At 45.0% G+C, this 23,897-nt stretch overlaps 1 protein-coding gene across 3 annotated transcripts; it reads left to right on the forward strand.

Moving 5' to 3' along the window:
* Window positions 1-140: 140 nt before the first annotated feature.
* LOC139366968 (cyclin-dependent kinase 8) lies at window positions 141-23,749 on the forward strand. 3 transcript variants are annotated; one of them, XR_011626826.1, is made up of 14 exons: window positions 169-583; window positions 8,519-8,594; window positions 8,685-8,795; window positions 9,021-9,161; window positions 9,839-9,896; window positions 10,189-10,320; window positions 10,766-10,909; window positions 12,232-12,301; window positions 12,835-12,907; window positions 13,026-13,123; window positions 19,784-19,871; window positions 21,960-22,112; window positions 22,237-23,121; window positions 23,191-23,749. XR_011626826.1 is itself a non-coding variant. In XM_071104780.1 (13 exons), exons 1-13 carry the CDS (start codon window positions 456-458, stop codon window positions 22,360-22,362), a joined length of 1,398 nt encoding a protein of 465 aa, XP_070960881.1. In that variant the 5' UTR covers window positions 141-455; the 3' UTR covers window positions 22,363-23,749. The 3 variants fall into 3 exon arrangements, 2 of the variants coding, with proteins under 2 accessions (XP_070960881.1, XP_070960882.1); XM_071104780.1 differs by having other exon boundaries at window positions 141-583; window positions 22,237-23,749; XM_071104781.1 differs by having other exon boundaries at window positions 215-583; window positions 19,784-19,862; window positions 22,237-23,749.
* The last annotated feature ends 148 nt before the right edge of the window (window positions 23,750-23,897 follow it).

Consider the following 23,897-nt stretch of genomic DNA (forward strand, 5'->3'; position numbering starts at 1 on the left):
ACTTGCTGCAGAGGTACCAACGTTTTGAACAGAATACTATATATTTGTTTGTGTGAATTTTAGCCCCTTCACGTTACAAAGAGTTAAAGTCCACGTGGTGCTCTAAACACTTTTCTCCCGTCTCTTTCTGTACAGTCTACATAACGACATTTTACGACAAAGCCGTGCATGGAATTTCTGTTCTCCCCAGTGAGATACCGGTTGGAGAAACGCAGTAGCAAGAGAATACATAGAAGGGTTAGTAATCGTTCCCATACCTGTCCCCTCGTCCCGATAAGAATCCGGCATCTTCTCTGGTACACATAAACCGAGCGGTTAGATGTGGAAACAGGGCTGAGGAGAGAGCGACGCGAGGGAAGGCAACTAAAAATTCTAACCCGGGTTGTGAAGTAAGTTGCCTCCTAAGCGGCGCTTTAAAAGGAAGCAAAAGATAATTGACCAAAACAACAGAGAAGATGGACTATGATTTCAAAGTGATGCTGACCGGGGAGAGAGAACGTGTAGAGGACCTGTTTGAATATGAGGGATGCAAAGTGGGGAGAGGCACCTACGGCCATGTATATAAAGCAAAGAGAAAAGATGGGTAAGTTTATATTGATATAGCAGGTAAGAAGGCCTTCAGGTCCACCAGTCTCCAAATAAAATAACTCCGGTGTCTTCGTTAATTGCTCCTGTTTTCAAGGCCCAATCTCCGATTGCTATTTGCAGCAATAAACCTATTTGTAACTCGTAGTGTGATGAAAATCACTAGTAGATTGAAGAACCCACTGAATACACTCCAGAGACGTCATATCATCTGGAGAATGGGGGCTCGAGCTCCATGACACAATTTACTGTCTCGATTTGACCACTGTCATCAGTGGCCTATCCCCGTGCTAACGGTGCAGTGTATGCAAAATCCATCAGCTTAATTTGACATCGTTGAATGCAGTTCAATCAAGCAGTTTTTATAAGGGCGCCTTCGCTCACAGATGAAACATAACATAACCGGGGGTGTTGTAACAACTCACGTCGGGGTTTTGCAGCCAGAGGATGGATTTCGGTATCAGATTATGCTGTCATTTTTATGATCAGATTTTTACATTTTTCGCAGCAATATCAACAACTGAGTGAAGTAGGCCAGCCTATCACTGACGCAGCCAAACAAGCCAGGGGCTATCCTACGTAGCAGGCGTAAAAGAAACGCCTGAAACGAGATCCCCAAAATACTGGATTTGACAAGAAAAACAAGTGTCAGGGGTGGTTCTCTTCTGCACTGTTTAACCAATCCAGTACACGTGGAGGAGGAGTTAATATGGAGCGTTAAAGAGTAAAATATGTTATGGGAAAAAATAATGTTTAATGGAAAGCCAGATGTTTTTTGCTTAGTTATAGTGAAACACGTCGATATGGTCTTCATTTTGACAGTTTGATGCAAAAGTGTTGTTTCAGTTGTAAATCTAATCTAAATCTTTTGGCCCTTAGCAGTTAACTACCATTGAAATCGACTCAAAATTATGACTATATCTACATTTTTAGGTATGAAATCCACTCCCTTCTCGATGTGCTGGGTTGTACCACCTCAAGGCTTCCTATAAAAGGAGGTGTCAGCGGCCATATTTGGCAATGGTCTTGGTAGGTGGAGTGTGCCAATATATTTAGCATTATGCTTCCTTGACTAGAAGTTACACAAAATTCAAAAGACGGTAAGGCACATTTCCACATATGACCAAATACAACGTTTTTACCTACTGTTTTATTCAGAGCGAAAAAAACATGTAGGCAATGATAATTATGCTTTTATATTGGTGATCGATTGGTGGCACTGTCTACTATGACAGCTTGTTGAGTTGTAATCCCACATGGCAGATATTTATTTACAATATTCATCCTGTGGCCACACACTTGTAATTCTGAAAAGGGAAAGCATACATGTGAGAAGGGTCACCCTGGTAGTAGTTGTAGGTTTTTATACAGTACCCAAGGCCAATCTGAGTTAATTTGACCATTGGAAAAAGAGCTAGTGCGTGACCTCTCGTTCTCCGTGGCCAAAGCGAGTAAGAAATTTAAGCGTGTTAACCCTCGCAAGGCTGCCGGCCCATGCAATATCCTAAGCCGTGTCCTCAGAGCATGTGCAGACTGGAGTGTTTACGGACATTTTCAATCGCTCCCTATCCCAGTCTGTTGTTCCCACTTGCTTCAAGATGTCCACCATTGTTCCTGTGCCAAAGAAAGCGAAGGTAACTGAACTAAATGACTATCGCCCCGTAGCACTCACCTCTGTCATCATGAAGTGATTTGAGAGGCTAGTTAAGGATCATATCACCTTTTAGCCAAAACCCTAGACCCAGTACAATTTGTATACCGCCCCATCAGGTCCACGGATGACTCATCGCACTGCACACTGCCCTATCCCATATGGACAAGTGGAATACCTATGTAAGACTGCTGTTAATCAACTATAGCTCAGCCTTCAACAATATAGTGCCCTCCAAGCTCATCACTAATCTCAGGGCCCTGGGGCTGAACCCCACCCTGTGCAACTGGGTCCTGGACTTCCTGATGGTCCACCTCCAGGTGGTGAAGGTAGGCAACAACACCTCCGCTACGCTGAGCCGCTATCCGTGCTAAGCCTTCTCCTGTACTCCCTGTTCACCAATGACTGTGTGGCTATGCATGTCTCCAACTCAATCATCAAGTTTGCAGATGACACAACAGTGGTAGGCTTGATTACCAACGACAAGAGCCCCGAGGGCCCTGGCGGAGTGGTGCCAGGAAAATAACCTCTCCCTCAACGTCAACAAAACGAAGGAGCGGATTGTGGACTTCTAGAGACAGCAGATGCAGGACGTTCACATCCACAAGATCATAGTGGAAAGTGTGAAACACTTCAAGTTCCTCAGCGTGCACATCACTGACAACCTGAAATGGTGGCAACAGCGCCAAAATTGGCTTTGGCTTGGCCCCTAAAACCCTCACAAACTTCCACAGATGCATCATTGAGAGGATCCTGTCATGCTGTATCACCGGCTGGTACAGCAATTGCAACGTCTGTAACCACAGGGCTCTCCAGATAAGTGGTGCGGTCAGCCCAATTCATAACCGGGGGCACCCTGCCTGCCCTCCAGGACATCTACAGCACCCGGTGTCAAAGGATGGCCAACAAGATCATCAAGGACCTTAGCCACCCGAACCACTCTGTTCACTCTGCTACCACCTAGAAGACATAGACAGTACAGGTGCATCAAGGCTGAAACCGAGAGACTGAAGAACATCTTTCTCCAGGCCATCAGACTGTTAAATGGTCACCACTAGCCGGCTACCACCCAGTACTCTACCCTGCACCTTAGAGACTGCTGCCCAATGTACATAGTCTTTGAACACTGGTCAATATTTACATACTGTTTTACCCACTTCATATGTGTATATACTGTATTATAGTCAAGGCTCATCCTATATAACTACTGCTGCGCACACCTTTTCTTTTAATATACTGTCCATACTGTCTACACACCATCAAATACAGTGCATTCGGAAAGTATTCAGAACCCTTCCCTTTTTCCAAATGTTGCTACGTTATAGCCTTAAATTAAACATTTTCCTCATCAATCGACACCCAATGCCCCATAATGACAAAGCAAAAGCAGGTTTTTAGAAATGTTTGCCATTTTATTACAAATAAAAAAACAGTTGAAGTCAGAAGTTTACATACACTAAATGTTCAACCACTCCACAAATGTCTTGTTAACAAACTATAGTTTTGGCAAGTCAGTTAGGACATCTACTTTGTGCATGGCACAAGTCATTTTTCCAACAATTGTTTACAGTCAGTTTATTTCACTGTATCACAATTCCAGTGGGTCAGAAGTTTACATGCACTAAGTTGACTGTGCCTTTAAACAGATTGGGAAATTCCAGAAAATTGTGTCATGGCTTTAGAAGCTTCTGATAGGCTAATTGACATAATTTGAGTCAATTGGAGGTGTACCTGTGGATGTATTTCAAGGCCTACCTTCAAACTCAGTGACTCTTTTCTTGACATCATGGGAAAGGAAAATTATGAGGATATTTTGAAGCAACATCTCAAGACATCAGTCAGGAAGTTAAAGCTTGGTCGCAAATGGGTCTTCTAAATGGACAATGACCCCATGCAAAGCGTGTATGACAAGGAGGCCTACAAACCTGACTCAGATCCACCAGCTCTGTCAGGAGGTATGGGCCAAAATACCCCCAACTTAATGTGGGAAGCTTGTGGAAGGCTACCTGAAACATTTGACAGGGAATTTTTACTAGGATTAAACATCAGGAATTATGAAAACTGAGTTTAAACTTCCGACTTGTTGTAAATTCAATTGATTGAACATGATTTTGAAAGGCACACATCTGCCTATACAAGGTCCCACAGTTGGCCGTGCATTTCAGAGCAAAAACCAACCCATGAGGTTGAAGGAATTGTCCGTAGAGCTCCGAGACAGGATTGTGTCGAGGCGCAGATCTGGGGAAGGGTGCCTAAACATGTCTGTAGCATTGAAGGTCCCCAAGAACACAGTGGCTCCATCATTTTTAAATGGAGGAAGTTTGTAATCACCAAGACTCTAACTACAATTGTCCGCCTGGCCAAACGGAGCAATCGGGGTGAATGGCCTTTGGTCAGGGAAGTGACCAAGAAACCCGATGGTCACTCTGACAGAGCTCTAGAGTCCCTCTGTGGAGATGGGAGAACCTTCCAGAAGGACAACCATCTCTGCAGCACTCCACCAATCAGGCCTTGATGGTAGTGACCAGACGGAAGCCATTCCTCAGTAAAAGGCACATGGCAGCCCGTTTTGGAGTTTGCCAAAAGGCACCTAAAGGACTCTCAGACCATGAGAAACAAGATACACTGGTCTGATGAAACCAAGATTGAACTCTTCGGCTTGAATGCAAGTGTCACATCTGGAGGAGCCTGGCACCATCCTTGCGGTGAAGCATGGTTGTTCTTTAAAAGTAATTTCCTCACCATCTTAAATAAGCACGCCCCTTTAAAAAAATGTAGAACTAAGAACATATATAGCCCTTGGTTCACTCCAGACCTGACTGCCCTCGACCAGCACAAAAACATCCTGTGGCGTACTGCACTAGCATCGAATAGTCCCCACGATATGCAACTTTTCAGGGAATTCAGGAACCAATACACACAGTCAGTTAGGAAAGCAAAGGCTAGCTTTTTTAAACAGAAATTTGCATCCTGTAGCCCTAACTCCAAAACGTTCTGGGACACTGTAAAGTCCATGGAGAAGAAGAGCACTTCCTCCCAGCTGTCCACTGCACTGAGTCTAGGAAACACTGTCACCACCGATAAATCCACGATAATCAAGTTTTTCAATAAGCATTTCTCTACGACTGGCCATGCTTTCCTCCTGGCTACCCCAACCCCGGCCAACAGCTCCACACCCCCCGCAGCTACTTGCCCAAGCCTCCCCAGCTTCTCCTTCACCCAAATCCAGATAGCAGATGTTCTGAAAGAGCTGCAAAACCCTAACCCGTACAAATCAGCTGGGTTAGACAATCTGGACCCTCTCTTTCTAAAATTATCCGCCGCCATTGTTGCAACCCCTATTACCAGTCTGTTCAACCTCTCTTTCGTATTGTCCGAGATTCCTAAAGATTGAAAAGCTGCCGCGGTCATCCCCCTCTTCAAAGGGGGTGACACTCTAGACCCAAATTGTTAAAGACCTATATCCTTCCTGCCCTGCCTTTCTAAAATAACAAACAAATCACTGACCATTTCGAATCCCACCGTACCTTCTCTACTGTGCAATCCGGTTTCTGAGCTGGTCACGGGTGCACCTCAGCCATGCCAAGGTCCTAAACGATATCATAACCGCCATCAATAAAAGACAGTACTGTGCAGCCATCTTCATCGACCTGGCCAAGGCTTTCGACTCTATCAATCACTGTATTCTTATCGGCAGACTCAACAGCCTGGTTCAACAACTACTTCTCAGAGTTTAGTGTGTCAAATTGGAGGGCCTGTTGTCCGGACCTCTGGGAGTCTCTATGGGGGTACCACAGGGTTCAATCCTCGGGCCGACTCTTTTCTCTGTATATATCAATGATGTGGCTCTTGCTGAGGGTGATTCCTTGATCCACCTCTACGCAGACAGCACCATTCTGTATACATCTGGCCCTTCTTTGGACACTGTGTTAGCAAACCTCCAAACAAGCTTCAATGCCGTACAACACTCCTTCCATGGCCTCCAACTGCTCTTAAACGCTAGTAAAACTAAATGCATGCACTTCAACCAATTGCTGCCTGCACCCGCCCGCATGACTAGCATCACTACTCTGGACGGTTCTGACTTACAAAATGTGGACAACTACAAATACCTAGGTGTCTGGCTAGACTGTAAACTCTCCTTCCAGACTCATATTAAGCATCTCCAATCCAAAATTAAATCTAGAATTGGCTTCCTATTTTGCAACAAAGCCTCCTTCACTCACGCTGCCAAACATACCCTCGTAAAACTGACTATCCTACCGATCCTTGACTTCGGCTATTTTGTAAATGACACTCTATTCAGCAAACTGGATGCAGTCTATCACAGTGCCATCCGTTTTGTCACCAAAGCCCCATATACCACCCACCACTGCGACCTGTATGCTCTCGTCGGCTGGCCCTCACTACATATTCGTTGCCAGACCCACTGGCTCCAGGTCATATATAAGTCTATGCTAGGTAAAGCTCCGCCTTATCTCAGCTCACTGGTCACCATAACAACACTCACCCATAGCACGCGCTCCAGCAGGTCATTCCCAAGGCCATTACCTCTTTTGGCCGCCTTTCCTTCCAGTTCTCTGCTGCCAATGACTGGAACGAATTGCAAAAATCGCGGAAGTTGGAGACTTATATCTCCCTCACTAACTTTAAGCATCTGAACAGCTTACTGATCGCTGCAGCTGTACATAGCCCATCTGCAAATAGCCCATCCAACTACCTACCTCATCCCCATATTGTTTTTATTTAATTTTTTGATATTTTGCACACCAGTATTTCTACTTGCACATCATCATCTGCACATCTATCACTCCAGTGTTAATTTGCTAAATTGTAATTACTTTGCTACTATGGCCTATTTATTGCCTTACCTCCTTACGCCATTTGCACACACTGTATATAGATATTTCTATTGTGTTATTGACTGTACTTTTGTTTATCCCATGTGTAACTCTGTTATTTTTTTGTCGCACTGCTTTGCTTTATCATGGCCAGGTCGCAGAGAGCTTGTTCTCAACTGGACTACCTGGTTAAATAAAGGTCAAATAAAAAAATATATTTAAAAAATGGTGGTGGCAGCATCATGCTGTGGGGATGTTTTTCAGCGGAAGGGACTGGGAGACTAGTCAGGATCGAGGGAAAGATGAACGGAGCAAAGTACAGAGAGATCCTTGATGAAAACCTGCTGAAGAGCGCTAAGGACCTCAGACTAGGGCAAAGGTTCACCTTCCAACGGGACAACGGCCCTAAGCGCACAGGAGTGGCTTCAGGACAAGTTTCTGAATGTCCTTGAGTGGTCCAGCCAGAGTCTGTACTTGATCCCGGTCGAACATCTCTGGAGAGACCTGAAAATATCTGTGCAGTGACACTCCCCATTCAGCCTGACAGAGCTTGAGAGGATCTGCAGAGCATAATGGGAGAAACTCTCCAAATACAGGTGTGCCAAAGCTTATAGCGTCATACCCAAGAAGACTCGAGGCAGTAATCACTGCCAAAGGTGTTTCAACAATGTACTGAGTAAATAGTCTGAATACTTATGTAAATGTGATTTTTCAGTTTTTTTATTTGTAATATATTTGAAAAAATGTCTAAAACCCTGTTTTGTTATTGAAGGGTACTGTGTGTAGATTGATGAGGGGGGGGGACAATTTAATACATTTTAGAATAAGGCTGTAACGTAACAAAATGTGGAAAAGGTCAAGGGATCTGAATACTTTCTGAATGCACTGTACATCATATACGGATTCTGACATTGTTTGTTCTGATATTTCTTAATTCCTTTCATTTTATTTAGTGGATTTGTGTGTATTGATTTGTATGACTGCGGTGTTGGAGCTAGAAACCTGATAACATCTGCAAAATATATGTACACGACCAATAACTATTTTACTTAAATCGGGAGGTAATTGAAGCATCTTTCCCTCTTCTCACGGCCAGGCAGATAGCCTAGTGGTTAGAGTGCTAGGCCAGTAACCAAAAGGTTGCTGGATCGAATCCCTGAGCTGACAATGTAAAAATCTGTCATTCTGAGCAAGACCGTTAACCCACTGTTCCCCGGGTGCTGACGACGACGTGGATGTCGATTATGGCAGCCCCCCGCACCTCTGAGGGGTTGGGTTAAATGAGTAAGACACATTGAATGCATTCAGTTGTACAACTGACTAGGTATTCCCCTTTCCCACTCCTGTTCCACCAGCTGCCAGCCTCCATTATCTCTGTGTAGCAAGGTCCCATGGGAACTGTGGTGAACTGGGGATGATGCTGTATCTTCTCTGTCTGCAGGAAGGATGATAAGGACTACGCCCTCAAGCAGATTGAAGGCACTGGCATCTCCATGTCTGCCTGCAGAGAGATTGCAGTAAGTGTGGTGTTTAGCTCGAGCAGGTTTAACCTGGGTCAACCTGAGACATCTCATAATGTTTGTGTGAATGAATGTTTCTTTTTCTAGCTACTGCGGGAGCTGAAGCATCCTAATGTGATCTCACTGCAGAAGGTGTTCCTGTCACACGCAGACCGTAAAGTCTGGTTGCTCTTCGACTATGCCGAGCATGACCTCTGGGTAATACACACTATCCTATTTTCCCTAACTTTAACCCTAATTCTAATTGTAAAACCTAAACCTCACCCCTAAGCCTAAAATAGTCTTTGTCCTTGTGGGGACCTGGAAAATGTCTCCACGAGGGAGAATTTCTTGTTTTACTATCCTTGTGGGGATTTACGATTCCCACAAGGAAAGTAATATACACACACACAAACACGCTAACAATGCCCCCTTTATCCACAGCACATCATAAAGTTCCACAGAGCGTCCAAGGCCAATAAGAAGCCCCTGCAGCTGCCCAGGGGGATGGTCAAGTCCCTGCTTTACCAGATCCTGGATGGCATCCATTACCTTCACGCCAACTGGGTCCTACACAGAGACCTGGTGAGAGACCGAAGGAGAAAGAGCATCCATTTCCTGCACACCAACTGGGTCCTACACAGAGATCTAGGGAGGGAGGGAGGAAGGGGTCGAGGAGAGGAGAGATCAGAAGAGAGTCTTGTTCTGCTGCTCTCTTGGATGTTATGTTCACTGTTTTTCCACCAGAGGGCAGCATTGACACTTCCTGAACCATTCACATGTGACTCAGCCTTATGGTGCCAAATTCATCTTTAATTCCTTTCAGTTAATGTGTTATCACTGTGGGTATTAGGATAATGGAAGTAAAAATTTGGATTACATTGAAGGGGCAATCTGCAGTAGCTACATCAATTTTGGACTTTATAAATTAAATATGTATCCATTTATTCTTGAAGAATTTAACTAATAAATGCCTCATGAGCTTAGTTCAAGTGTCGTACCCCATCAGAACCCAAAATATAAGCATGTTTTACTCCAATGTTTGTAAACAAAGTAAACGTACGCAAACACTGTATAGCTGCAAAACATGGTTAAATAAACATGTTGATTTCATGGATGGTCGTTCCTTGCATCCATAGCGCTGTCTATTAACTTGAGAGTTGTTACATTTCTCCGGCCCCATGTGAAACAGTGGCGGGCTAAAACACTGTTATTCTTTCAACTGCTGATTACTGCTTTAACTGTCATCTGTTTTTCCTCAGAAACCTGCCAACATCCTAGTAATGGGGGAGGGGCCAGAGAGGGGTCGAGTAAAGATCGGTACGACGAGATCTCATGGCGTGTTTTCAGGACCCTTTTCATAAGGTTTTGTCACTACATATAGGTTATAAGGCTTTATGTCACTACATATAGGTTATAAGGCTTTATGTCACTACATATAGGTTATAAGGCTTTATGTCACTACATATAGGTTATAAGGCTTTATGTCACTACATATAGGTTATAAGGCTTTATGTCACTACATATAATGGATATAGTTAATTCACTTCTCATTACACATTATTTGAACATTATACTTCATTATTATTTATTGATTTGTGTTTCCCTACAGCGGACATGGGCTTTGCCCGCCTCTTTAACTCACCACTGAAGCCGTTAGCAGATCTGGACCCTGTGGTGGTCACCTTCTGGTACAGGGCACCAGAGCTACTGCTAGGTGCCAGGCACTACACCAAAGCCATCGGTGAGAACGGCCACGGGGTGGGTGGGTGGATGTGGTGGTCACCTTCTGGTACAGGGCACCAGAGCTACTGCTAGGTGCCAGGCACTACACCAAAGCCATCGGTGAGAACAGCCACGGGGAAGGGTGGGTGTGGTGGGTTTTTTTGCCCTGTGCACCAAGAGAGGAAGTTTTGAGCTATCCTTCCACCATCCTAGGACATATTCTGCTGTGTGTGTGTGTGTGTGTGTGTGTGTGTGTGTGTGTGTGTGTGTGTGTGTGTGTGTGTGTGTGTGTGTGTGTGTGTGTGTGTGTGTGTGTGTGTGTGTGTGTGTGTGTGTGTGTGTGTGTGTGTGTGTGTGTGTGTGTGTGTGTGTGTGTGTGTGTGTGTGTGTAAGAGGGTGTCTCTGACTGGGCGTGTGCTCCAATCCCAGTGTGACATCTCTAATCTTGCATGTGCATCTATCAGACATCTGGGCTATTGGCTGCATCTTTGCCGAGCTGTTGACATCTGAGCCCATCTTCCACTGTCGCCAAGAGGACATCAAGACCAGTAACCCCTACCACCATGACCAGCTGGACCGCATCTTCAACGTCATGGGCTTCCCCGCTGGTGAGAGAGCTGGGCTGGGCCTGGCGGCAGGTAGCCTAGCAGTTGGAGGGTTGCCAGTTCGAATCCAGAGTCTGACAAAAATATGTTGGGAAGTAAGCTGGCAACCAGGAGGATGCTGGTATCAAATCCTAGATATAGAGGGTTCCCCACGAGGGCTGGATATAGAGGGGGTTCCCCCACGAGGGCTAGATATAGAGGGTTCCCCCACGAGGGATGGAAATAGAGGGGGTTCCCCCACGAGGGCTAGATATAGAGGGGGTTCCCCCACTAGGGCTAGATATAGAGGGGGTTCCCCCACTAGGGCTAGATATAGAGGGGGTTCCCCCACTAGGGCTAGATATAGAGGGGGTTCCCCACGAGGGCTGGATATAGAGAGGGGTTCCCCCACGAGGGCTAGATATAGAGGGTTCCCCCACGAGGGATGGAAATAGAGGGGGTTCCCCCACTAGGGCTAGATATAGAGGGGGTTCCCCCACGAGGGCTGGATATAGAGAGGGGTTCCCCCACGAGGGCTGGATATAGATGGGGTTCCCCCACGAGGGCTGGAAATAGAGGGGGTTCCGCCACGAGGGCTAGATATAGAGGGGGTTCCCCCACGAGGGCTAGATATAGAGGGGGTTCCCCCACGAGGGCTAGATATAGAGGGGGTTCCTCACGAGGGCTAGATATAGAGGAGGTTCCCCCACGAGGGCTGGATATAGAGGGGGTTCCCCACGAGGGCTGGATATAGAGGGGGTTCCCCCACGAGGGCTGGATATAGTCGGGGGGGGGGTTACCCCACGAGGGCTGGATATAGTGGGGGGGTTCCCCCACGAGGGCTGGATATAGTGGTGGGGGGGGTTACCCCACGAGGGCTTGATATAGTGGGGGGAGTTTCCCCTTCGCGGACTAGATATAGGGCGGGGGGGTTCCCCCACAAGGACTAGATATGGGGGGGGTTCCCCCACGAGGGCTGGATATGGGGGTGAGTTTCCCCCACGAGGGCTGGATATGGGGGGGGGGTTACCCCACGAGGGCTGGGTATAGGGAGGGGGGGTTTCCCCCACGAGGGCTAGATACTCCCATAACTCATCAGGACACGGCTATGTGCGTTGAAATGGGCGCTTGTATGTGTGAAATTTTTTACCTTGGTCAAACCTTGGAGAGCCCATGTGTAATCCGAACCTGCCTGGATAACGGTGATATTAAGAGAATACTGAATGACGAGTGCAATTAAACCCTGACTAGGCACAGTTCTATTCTGTCCGGCTTGTATGAATCCAAATCAATATGTGGGTTCTGTACAAACACTCACTGACACCGTCTGATGATGTAATCCTCAGAGAAGGACTGGGAAGACATCAAGAAGATGCCCGAGCACTCCACTCTGATGAAGGACTTCAGAAGGAACACGTGAGTACCTTTATCTCTACATGTGTGTCTGACTGCCTGCATGCTTCCTGCCAGCTCAGGACAAGATCAATTTTAGGGTTTTAAGATTGGATATGTCTTCTACTCATCCACTGATATAACCTGTTCTTGTATCACAGGTGTACAAACTGAAATAACACCTTTTATCACAGGTATACAAACTGAAATAACACCTTTTATCACAGGTGTACAAACTGAAATAACCCCTTGTATCACGGGTGTACAAACTGAACTAACACCTTGTATCACGGGTGTACAAACTGAACTAACACCTTGTATCACGGGTGTACAAACTGAAATAACACCTTTTATCACGGGTGTACAAACTGAAATAACACCTTTTATCACAGGTATACAAACTGAAATAACACCTTTTATCACGGGTGTACAAACTGAACTAACACCTTGTATCACGGGTGTACAAACTGAACTAACACCTTGTATCACGGGTGTACAAACTGAAATAACACCTTTTATCACGGGTAACAATCAATAACACTTTTTTTTTTTTACAGGTATACAAACTGCAGCCTAATAAAATACATGGAGAAACACAAAGTGAAACCAGACAGCAAAGCATTCCACTTGGTGAGTTAAAGTTAGTTTTTGCCTGGAGATTGTTGTTACACACTGTAGCATTGTTCAGGCTGACGTTGTGTGAACGTTCACTGTGTTTTACTCGTGATGTGTCTAACGTTGTGTGTAGCTCCAGAAGCTGCTGACCATGGACCCGATCCGCAGGATCACGTCTGAGCAGGCCATGCAGGACCCTTACTTCCTGGAGGAACCACTGCCCACCTCAGAGTGAGTCAGGACCCTAATAAAACATCAATGAGTCAGGACCCTAATAAAACATCTCTAACTTGTTTATTACTACATAACACATTTATAACAACAACAAAAAACACTTATTACTACTACATGTATTACCACATAACAGCTATTACTACATGTATTACCACATAACAGCTATTACTACATGTATTACCACATAACACGTATTTATACACGTAATACTACACATAACAGGTATTACTACATGTATTACCACATAACACGTATTTATACACGTAATACTACATGTATTACCACATAACAGGTATTACTACATGTATTACCACATAACACGTATTACATTTGACATTTCTAGTCATTTAGCTGACAATTATCCAGAGCGACTGTCCATGTACGCAGTTAAAAGTATGCAGAAAGGAAAAAGACCTGTTATTTTATTTTTATTTTAATACTTGAAGAAGAAAAAAAGTATCCACTGAGTAAATCTAACAACCCGATTCTCGAGCTGCAACACACAGACATGAACGGAGTTTGTGTCAACGGACATGGAGATGAATACATCATTATTCAACGTAGCTTCCTCGTGTCTGTCCCTCCTGTTTGTTGTGATGCTGAGTTTGCGGACTGTCAGCTGTAAGTTAACACATGGACTCTGTGTGTTGTGGAAAGGTAAAGGCATTGGTTCAAGCTAACGTTAGCGAACATAAGATGGACATTCAGTGGGCTCTAATGTGCCAGCAGTTCACTCGCATTTGCTAGTGAAAGAAACGAAATGCAAGTACGAAAAATAACTGTTCGCATTTGTGCGAGTGTGAAAAACATTTAATTCTGCGTCCCATTAGTTGTATTTTCCACGTAACATTACGAGGATAACGCAACCTGATAGACTAACTATAATTATGATCCACGTCACAAAAAGCATTACAAAAGTATAATCAAAAATAAATATAAACATCTTGGAATTAAATGGAGTTGAGTTTAGAAGACTGCGCGATGAAGAATGAATGAGTGTCCTGTATTAGATTTAGAGGCAATACTTCTAAAATGCCTTTGCACTACATTTTAGATTTGATACATTTCGAAAATCTGAAATGATATATGCGCAAAGAAATACAATAGACACCTTTACATAGGCTGAAACAGACTCTTCTAGCGAACAGCGTTCAGATTCTCTTTGTGGTAGCCTACTGAGCAGCTTTCAGATTCCCTTTGGATTATCCTACTGAACAGCGTTCAGATTCCCTTTGGATTATCCTACTGAACAGCGTTCAGATTCCCTTTGCATTATCCTACTGAGCAGCTTTCAGATTCCCTTTGCATTATCCTACTGAACAGCGTTCAGATTCCCTTTGCATTATCCTACTGAACAGCGTTCAGATTCCCTTTGCATTATCCTACTGAACAGCGTTCAGATTCCCTTTGCATTATCCTACTGAGCAGCTTTCAGATTCCCTTTGCATTATCCTACTGAACAGCGTTCAGATTCCCTTTGCATTATCCTACTGAACAGCGTTCAGATTCCCTTTGCATTATCCTACTGAACAGCCTTCAGATTCCCTTTGCGGTAGCCTACTGAGCAGCTTTCAGATTCCCTTTGCGGTAGCCTACTGAACAGCCTTAAGATTCTCTTTGCGGTAGCCTACTGAACAGCCTTCAGATTCCCTTTGCGGTAGCCTACTGAACAGCCTTCAGATTCCCTTTGCGGTAGCCTACTGAACAGCGTTCAGATTCCCTTTGCGGTAGCCTACTGAACAGCCTTCAGATTCCCTTTGCGGTAGCCTACTGAACAGCCTTCAGATTCCCTTTGCGGTAGCCTACTGAACAGCCTTCAGATTCTCTTTGAGGTAGCCTACTGAACAGCGTTCAGATTCTCTTTGCGGTAGCCTACTGAACAGCCTTCAGATTCCCTTTGCGGTAGCCTACTGAACAGCGTTCAGATTCCCTTTGCGGTAGCCTACTGAGCAGCATTCAGATTCTCTTTGCGGTAGCCTACTGAACAGCCTTCAGATTCCCTTTGCGGTAGCCTACTGAACTGCCTTCAGATTCCCTTTGCGGTAGCCTACTAAACAGCCTTCACATTCCCTTTGCGGTAGCCTACTGAACAGCGTTCAGATTCTCTTTGCGGTAGCCTACTGAACAGCCTTCAGATTCTCTTTGCGGTAGCCTACTGAACAGTGTTCAGATTCCCTTTGCGGTAGCCTACTGAACAGCCTTCAGATTCCCTTTGCGGTAGCCTACTGAACAGCCTTCAGATTCCCTTTGCGGTAGCCTACTGAACAGCGTTCAGATTCCCTTTGCGGTAGCCTACTGAACAGCCTTCAGATTCCCTTTGCGGTAGCCTACTGAACAGCCTTCAGATTCCCTTTGCGGTAGCCTACTGAACAGCCTTCAGATTCTCTTTGCGGTAGCCTACTGAACAGCCTTCAGATTCTCTTTGCGGGAGCCTACTGAACAGCGTTCAGATTCCCTTTGCGGTAGCCTACTGAACAGCCTTCAGATTCCCTTTGCGGTAGCCTACTGAACAGCGTTCAGATTCTCTTTGCGGTAGCCTACTGAACAGCCTTCAGATTCCCTTTGCGGTAGCCTACTGAACAGCGTTCAGATTCTCTTTGCGGTAGCCTACTGAACAGCGTTCAGATTCCCTTTGCGGTAGCCTACTGAACAGCCTTCAGATTCCCTTTGCGGTAGCCTACTGAACAGCCTTCAGATTCCCTTTGCGGTAGCCTACTGAACAGCCTTCAGATTCCCTTTGCGGTAGCCTACTGAACAGCCTTCAGATTCCCTTTGCGGTAGCCTACTGAACAGCGTTCAGATTCTCTTTGCGGTAGCCTACTGAACAGCCTTCAGATTCCCTTTGCGGTAGCCTACTGAACAGCGTTCAGATTCCCTTTGCGGTAGCCTACTGAACAGCGTTCAGATTCTCTTTGCGGTAGCCTACTGAACAGCCTTCAGATTCCCTTTGCGGTAGCCTACTGAACAGCGTTCAGATTCCCTTTGCGGTAGCCTACTGAACAGCGTTCAGATTCCCTTTGCGGTAGCCTACTGAGCAGCCTTCAGATTCTCTTTGCGGTAGCCTACTGAACAGCCTTCAGATTCCCTTTGCGGTAGCCTACTGAACAGCCTTCAGATTCCCTTTGCGGTAGCCTACTGAACAGCCTTCAGATTCCCTTTGCGGTAGCCTACTGAACAGCCTTCAGATTCCCTTTGCGGTAGCCTACTGAACAGCCTTCAGATTCCCTTTGCGGTAGCCTACTGAACAGCCTTCAGATTCCCTTTGTGGTAGCCTACTGAACAGCCTTCAGATTCTCTTTGCGGTAGCCTACTGAACAGCCTTCAGATTCCCTTTGTGGTAGCCTACTGAACAGCCTTCAGATTCTCTTTGCGGTAGCCTACTGAACAGCCTTCAGATTCTCTTTGCGGTAGCCTACTGAACAGCCTTCAGATTCTCTTTGCGGTAGCCTACTGAACAGCCTTCAGATTCCCTTTGCGGTAGCCTACTGAACAGCCTTCAGATTCTCTTTGCGGTAGCCTACTGAACAGCGTTCAGATTCCCTTTGCGGTAGCCTACTGAACAGCCTTCAGATTCTCTTTGCGGTAGCCTACTGAACAGCCTTCAGATTCCCTTTGCGGTAGCCTACTGAACAGCCTTCAGATTCTCTTTGCGGTAGCCTACTGAACAGCCTTCAGATTCCCTTTGCGGTAGCCTACTGAACAGCCTTCAGATTCTCTTTGCGGTAGCCTACTGAACAGCGTTCAGATTCTCTTTGCGGTAGCCTACTGAACAGCCTTCAGATTCTCTTTGCGGTAGCCTACTCAACAGCCTTCAGATTCTCTTTGCGGTAGCCTACTGAACAGCCTTCAGATTCTCTTTGTGGTAGCCTACTGAACAGCCTTCAGATTCCCTTTGCGGTAGCCTACTGAACAGCCTTCAGATTCTCTTTGCGGTAGCCTACTGAACAGCGTTCAGATTCCCTTTGCGGTAGCCTACTGAACAGCCTTCAGATTCTCTTTGTGGTAGCCTACTGAACAGCCTTCAGATTCCCTTTGCGGTAGCCTACTGAACAGCGTTCAGATTCTCTTTGCGGTAGCCTACTGAACAGCCTTCAGATTCTCTTTGCGGTAGCCTACTGAACAGCGTTCAGATTCTCTTTGCGGTAGCCTACTGAACAGCCTTCAGATTCTCTTTGCGGTAGCCTACTGAACAGCGTTCAGATTCTCTTTGCGGTAGCCTACTGAACAGCCTTCAGATTCTCTTTGCGGTAGCCTACTGAACAGCCTTCAGATTCTCTTTGCGGTAGCCTACTGAACAGCGTTCAGATTCTCTTTGCGGTAGCCTACTGAACAGCCTTCAGATTCTCTTTGCGGTAGCCTACTGAACAGCCTTCAGATTCTCTTTGCGGTAGCCTACTGAACAGCGTTCAGATTCTCTTTGCGGTAGCCTACTGAACAGCCTTCAGATTCTCTTTGCGGTAGCCTACTGAACAGCCTTCAGATTCTCTTTGCGGTAGCCTACTGAACAGCCTTCAGATTCTCTTTGCGGTAGCCTACTGAACAGCCTTCAGATTCTCTTTGCGGTAGCCTACTGAACAGCGTTCAGATTCTCTTTGCGGTAGCCTACTGAACAGCGTTCAGATTCTCTTTGTGGTAGCCTACTGAACAGCCTTCAGATTCTCTTTGCGGTAGCTTACTGAACAGCCTTCAGATTCCCTTTGCGGTAGCCTACTTGAGCTTTGTGTAGCCAGTTTGCAGTCTGTGTCGATGTGATCATTTGTTTTTATGTTTTCAAAATTATTTTTCTTTTAATGTTTGATTAGGAACCGCGTCTAAAAAAACAATAATTGTGAGCTGGCCCTAGTGATTGGCCTTGTTTGAGAGTGCTAATTCTACAAAACATATATTTATATTATATGTTCTGTACTTATCAGTATGAATCTTTTATTTATGTTTTCTAAATACCTTTTCAGAGGTCTAAACTGAACCAGGTGTGATGCATAATGTTTATCTAAGCACATGAATCTCCAATTTGCCGTGCCCATCTGGTACTCTAAACAGTTGGACAGGGTTGGCAGGTCTGAACATGGCCTTATTTATATTACAGCATATTGGATGACTTTCATTCATATTCCATTCACCCAGTTCAATGTACAGCGATCGGTTTAGGCTACTACATGATACTCCAATTTTCCCTATACTCATCATGAGGTTTCTACAACCTAGCCTATGAATTAAAGTTTACAATGTCGGAGCAAACAGGTCGAGAGACAAATTTGAGGTGACAGACAGTGGCATTCAATACCGCCTTGCACACTCATGCCTGCATCTAGCTGATATGGGGTGTAATCATTAGTCCATTGAAAACAAGAGTTTCTATTGGACAGGTATGTTTATCCCCGTTTTTGATCCGTTTGCTTCTGTTATCCCCGTTTTTGATCCGTTTGCTTCCGTTTAAGAAATGTTTTTCAACAGAATCGGCGGAAAGAATACACCCCTGATCATGCATAAACTCTCACGCTGTATTCCTTCCCTTTGCTTGTGAACTTTAATGCACAACAAATCAGCTGTATGTGACCCGGCGAAAAAACCTTTCCAAGCCAAACCTCTACAAACAGCCTACATCGTTGTCACCATATTAGCTAAAGTAACGTCTTAGTAAGCATAGCTAACAGAACTAACGTGTTAGTGTATAGTCAGTATGTAGTTACACCGGCGGGCCACGCAGTAGTAATACCAAAAGCTTACCTTGACTTGGAGTTCCAGTGTTGTGTTGGAAAGTCATAGCCAGCTAGCTAACATAGCATCCCTCTGTTGGAGCAGGTTGCTTCATTAGGCTAAATTAGCTAGCTGCATTTGCTAGCAAAGTAAGTGTCATTTCTTTTCACTTTCAATCTGTCTCAGGTCTCATTTTGGAAGAAATTGTGTTCAAAACTGTTCAACTATTGTCTTTCTCTCCGAGTCAATAACTCACCACATTTTATCCACTGCTGTGCTAGCTAGCAGTAGCTTATGCTTTCAGTACTAGATAAATTTTCTGATCCTTTGATTGGGTGGACAACATGTCAGTTCATGCTGCAAGAGCTCTGATAGGCTGTAGGACGCCCTCCGGAAGTTATCATAATTACTGTGTAAGTCTATGGAAGGGGGTGAGAACCATGATCCTCCTAGGTTTTGTATTGAGGTCAATGTACCCAGAGGAGAACGGAAGCTAGCTGTCCTCCGGCTACACCATGGTGCTACCCTACAGAGTGCTGTTGAGGCTACTGTAGTCCTTCTTTGCAAAATAGTGTGTTTTAATCAGTTATTTGGTGACGTGATTATATTTAGTATAGTTTTATCTGAAAAGGATAACTAACATTTTTATGAAATTCACTGAGGAGGATGGTCCTCCTCTCAGGAGCCTCCACTGCTTTGAAAGAAGTAGGGTTTCAAACAATTTCTGGAAGATTGGCAGCTGCCATGACGTTAAGGGGAAGCTTGGTTCCACCATTGGGGTGCCAGGACAGAAAATAGCTTTTACTGGGCTGAGCGGGAGATGACCCCCGGTAGGGGTGGGACGCCAGGAGACCAGAGGTGGCAGAACGGAGTAGCACATTTATTACTACATGTCTGGGGTTATGTGGGGGTATATCCTGTAAGATAAGTGATTGATAACTCTTTGTATTTCTCACTCAGTGTGTTTGCAGGCTGCCAGATCCCCTACCCAAAGAGGGAGTTCCTGACAGAGGAGGAGCCAGAGGACAAGGCAGAGAAAGTCAGAAATGTGAGCCTTATATATATATATATATATATTAGTACCAGTCAAAAGTTTAGACACACCTACACTCATTCCAGGTTTTAATTATTTATTTGACTATTTTCTACATTGTAGAATAACAGTGAAGACATCAAAACTATGAAATAATACATATGCAATCATGTAATATCCAAAAAAGTATATTTTATATTCTTTGAAGTAGCCACCCTTTGCCTTGATGACAGCTTTGCACACTCTTGGCATTCTCTCAACCAGCTTCATGAGGTAGTCCCCTGGAATGCCTTTCAATTAACAGCTGTGCCTTGTTAAAAGAGAATTTGTGGAATTTCTTTCCTTAATGCGTTTGAGCCAATCAGTTGTGTTGTGAAGGTCAGTCAATCTGGAAAATGTCAAGAACTTTGAACGTTTCTTCAAGTGCAGTCGCAAAAACCATCAAGCGCTATGATGAAACTGGCTCTCATGATGACCGCCACAGGAAAGGAAGAACCAGAGTTACCTCTGCTGCAGAGGATAAGTTCATTAGAGTTACCAGCCTCATAAAGTGAAGCCAAAATATATTATTCACAGAGTTCAAGTAACCGACACATCTCAACATCAACTGTTCAGAGGAGACTGCGTGAATCAGTCCCTCATGGTCGAGTTGCTGCAAAGAAGCCACTACTAAAGGACACCAATAAGAAGAAGAGACTTGCTTGGGCCAAGAAACACGAGCAATAGACATTAGACCGGTGGAAATCTGTCCTTTGGTCTGATGAGTCCAAATTTGAGATTTTTGGTTTCAACCACCATGTCTTTGTGAGATGCAGAGTAGGTGAATGGATGATCTCTGCATGTGTGGTCCCCACTGTGAAGCATGGAGGAGGAGGTGTGATGGTGCTTTGCTGGTGACCCTGTCAGTGATTTATTTAGAGGCACACTTAACCAGCATGGCTACCACAGCATTGTGCAGTGATACGCCATCCTATCTGCTTTGGGCTTAGTGGGACTATCATTTGTTTTTCAACAGGACAATGGCCCAAAACACACCTCCAGGCTGTGTAAGCGCTATTTGACCAAGAAGGAGACTGATGGAGTGCTACATCAAATGACCTGGCCTCCACAATCACCCGACCTCAACCCAATTGAGATGGTTTGGGATGAGTTGGACCGCAGAGTGAAGGAAAAGCAGCCAACAAGTGCTCAGCATATGTGGGAACTCCTTCAAGACTGTTGGAAAAGCATTCCAGGTGAAGCAGGTTGAGAGAATGCCAAGAGTGTGCAAAGCTGTCATTAAGGCAAAGGGTGGCTACTTTGAAGAATCTCAAATATGAAATGTATTTTGATTTGTTTAGCACTTTTTTTGGTTACTACATTATTCCATATGTGTTATTTCGTAGTTTTGTCTTCACTATTATTCTACAATGTAGAAAAAATAAAGAAAAACCCTTGAATGAGTAGGTTTATCCAAACTTTTAGTGTGTGTGTGTGTGTGTGTGTGTGTGTGTGTGTGTGTGTGTGTGTGTGTGTGTGTGTGTGTGTGTGTGTGTGTGTGTGTGTGTGTGTGTGTGTGTGTGTGTGTGTGTGTGTGTGTGTGTGTGTGTGTGTGTGTGTGTGTGTGTGTGTGTGTGTGTGTGTGTGTGTGTGTGTGTGTGTGTAGTCAAATGTAGATGAAAAGTTTTTAAAGGCCCAGTGTATTTTTTTTTCTCTCCTGTGTTTTGTATCATTTCTACACAAACTTGTTATTAGCAGGTTTGTAATGGGATTTAGTTTCAGCTTTCCATGGTGACGTCACTGTGGTAAATTGGTTAATAGACCAATAACAGAGGGTTCCAAACCTCTCAGCCAATAACCGCTTGTTTTTCAGTTTTCCCCTCGCCACTCAGACCACTCCCAGACAGTCCTAGCAAAATACTTGGAAATCTAGGAAATGTATTACAGTTAGTTACTTAATTGTTACCCAGAAATGATTTGATATTGATACAAAATTGATATTGATATAATATATAAAAATGTCTGCATTGGGTCTTTTAAGCGAAACATTTGAGTGTATTTCCAGTGTGTGTTAGTGTATGATTATCCGTTTATGGATGCTTGGGTGGGTGTTTCATTTTCCAGAAGAACCAGCAGCAGCAGGGGAACAACCACACCAATGGGGCGGGGCACACTGGTAACCCTGACAATAGCCATGCCCAGGGCCCGCCCCTAAAGAAGGTGCGAGTGATCCCGCCAGTCACTACCTCAAGTGGCCTCATGACCTCAGACTATCAGGTATAGTACACACACGCAATACCATATACAGCATGATTTAGCTCATTTCTGGGTTATCCCACCAAATTGTAAAAACCTAAATTGGAAATTAAGAGTCTGATAAATTACCTTATTTATCTGTCAGCGCTCCAATCCACATGCTGCCTACCAGAACCCCGGACCAAGCACATCACTGCCCCAAAGCAGCATTGGATACTCCTCTACCTCACAGCAGCCCCCGCAGTACTCACATCAGACCCACCGCTACTGACCCCTGACCTCTACCCACCCCTCGCCATGCCCGCTAGGGAGAATGTACTAAGGGAAGTGGGTGTGTCCATGGCAACAGCCCACCGGTCCACCCTCACTGCAGCAGTCCATTAGCCCAGTATGTTAATACAATATACTCATTCTAAAAGAACATGACATAACGCAACAACATCAGCCATGACAGAACATGACATAACGCAACAACATCAGCCATGACAGAACATGACATAACGCAACAACATCAGCCATGACAGAACATGACATAACGCAACAACATCAGCCATGACAGAACATGACATAACGCAACAACATCAGCCATGACAGAACATGACATAACGCAACAACATCAGCCATGACAGAACATGACAGAACATGACATAACGCGACAACATCAGCCATGACAGAACATGACATAACGTGACAACATCAGCCATGACAGAACATGACATAACGTGACAACATCAGCCATGACAGAACATGACATAACGCGACAACATCAGCCATGACAGAACATGACAGAACGCAACAACATCAGCCATGACAGAACATGACTTCAATTCAACCATGACCAACACATGGAGACTAAACCAAGAGAAAGATGGAGAAGGAAGAACAGATGCTGTCAGTTTGTTGTTTCCCTCGTTCCTTCCTCTGTGGTTCAAGTTATCGTTGCTGCAAGTTTGTGACCATTACAAAGTTAACCTTCAGAACTGGAACTGAACTACAGCCACAAGACCAACAAACAGAAGGTGGAATCGGGGCTCCCCTCTTCCCTTACCCTCCTTTCCTTCTCTCCTTACCCCTCCACCAATGCTCTACCCCTTTCCAGACGGATTCCCCTCTTCCCTTACCCTCCTTTCCTTCTCTCCTTACCCCTCCACCAATGCTCTACCCCTTTCCAGCCGGATTCCCCTCTTCCTGTTGAAGCTTCGATGAGACTAAAGCTACCATGTGACTGTCTCTGTCCCTCTGTCTGTGTGTCTTCCCGTCTGTCTGTCTTTGTGTCTGTCCGCCCTTCCATGGGCATCTTCGTTGGGGACCGAATTGAGCTGCTGACAGGAGCATTCTGGGAGTTTGTGGGGCCCCGCCCACAGCTCTGGTTGAGGGCTTTATTGAGAAAAAACAAACAAAAACAACAAAGGAATAAAAAAAAAAGATTTTAGTAGTTTAGAATTTAATCTGTTTTGTTTTCACACAAAAAAAAGTGGCGAAGTAGCTTCTGTTGTGCTGAGAGAGAGCTGCCGTTTTTATCGCTGTGGGCAAAGCCTTATCTTCCAGATGACAAACCAACACATTGTGTAGAGGATGGCATATGGAACATGCATTTTTACTGTATTGAAAAATTTTACATGACGCAAGTATCCTGACAATAAAAGTGGTAATGTTGACATTGGGGTCTCTCTCTGTCTCTCTGTCTTGCTGTCACTTTGTGTGTGTCTGTCTGTCTCTGTCTGTCTGTCTGTCTGTCCCTCTCTCTCCCCCTCTGTCTCTCTGTGAGTGCTTTTTTCCAGGTTATGTTCTCTTCCAGGAATAGAA

Source organism: Oncorhynchus clarkii, chromosome 15 (assembly GCF_045791955.1).
Source record: "Oncorhynchus clarkii lewisi isolate Uvic-CL-2024 chromosome 15, UVic_Ocla_1.0, whole genome shotgun sequence".
In the NCBI taxonomy this organism is placed as follows: Eukaryota; Metazoa; Chordata; class Actinopteri; order Salmoniformes; family Salmonidae; genus Oncorhynchus; species Oncorhynchus clarkii.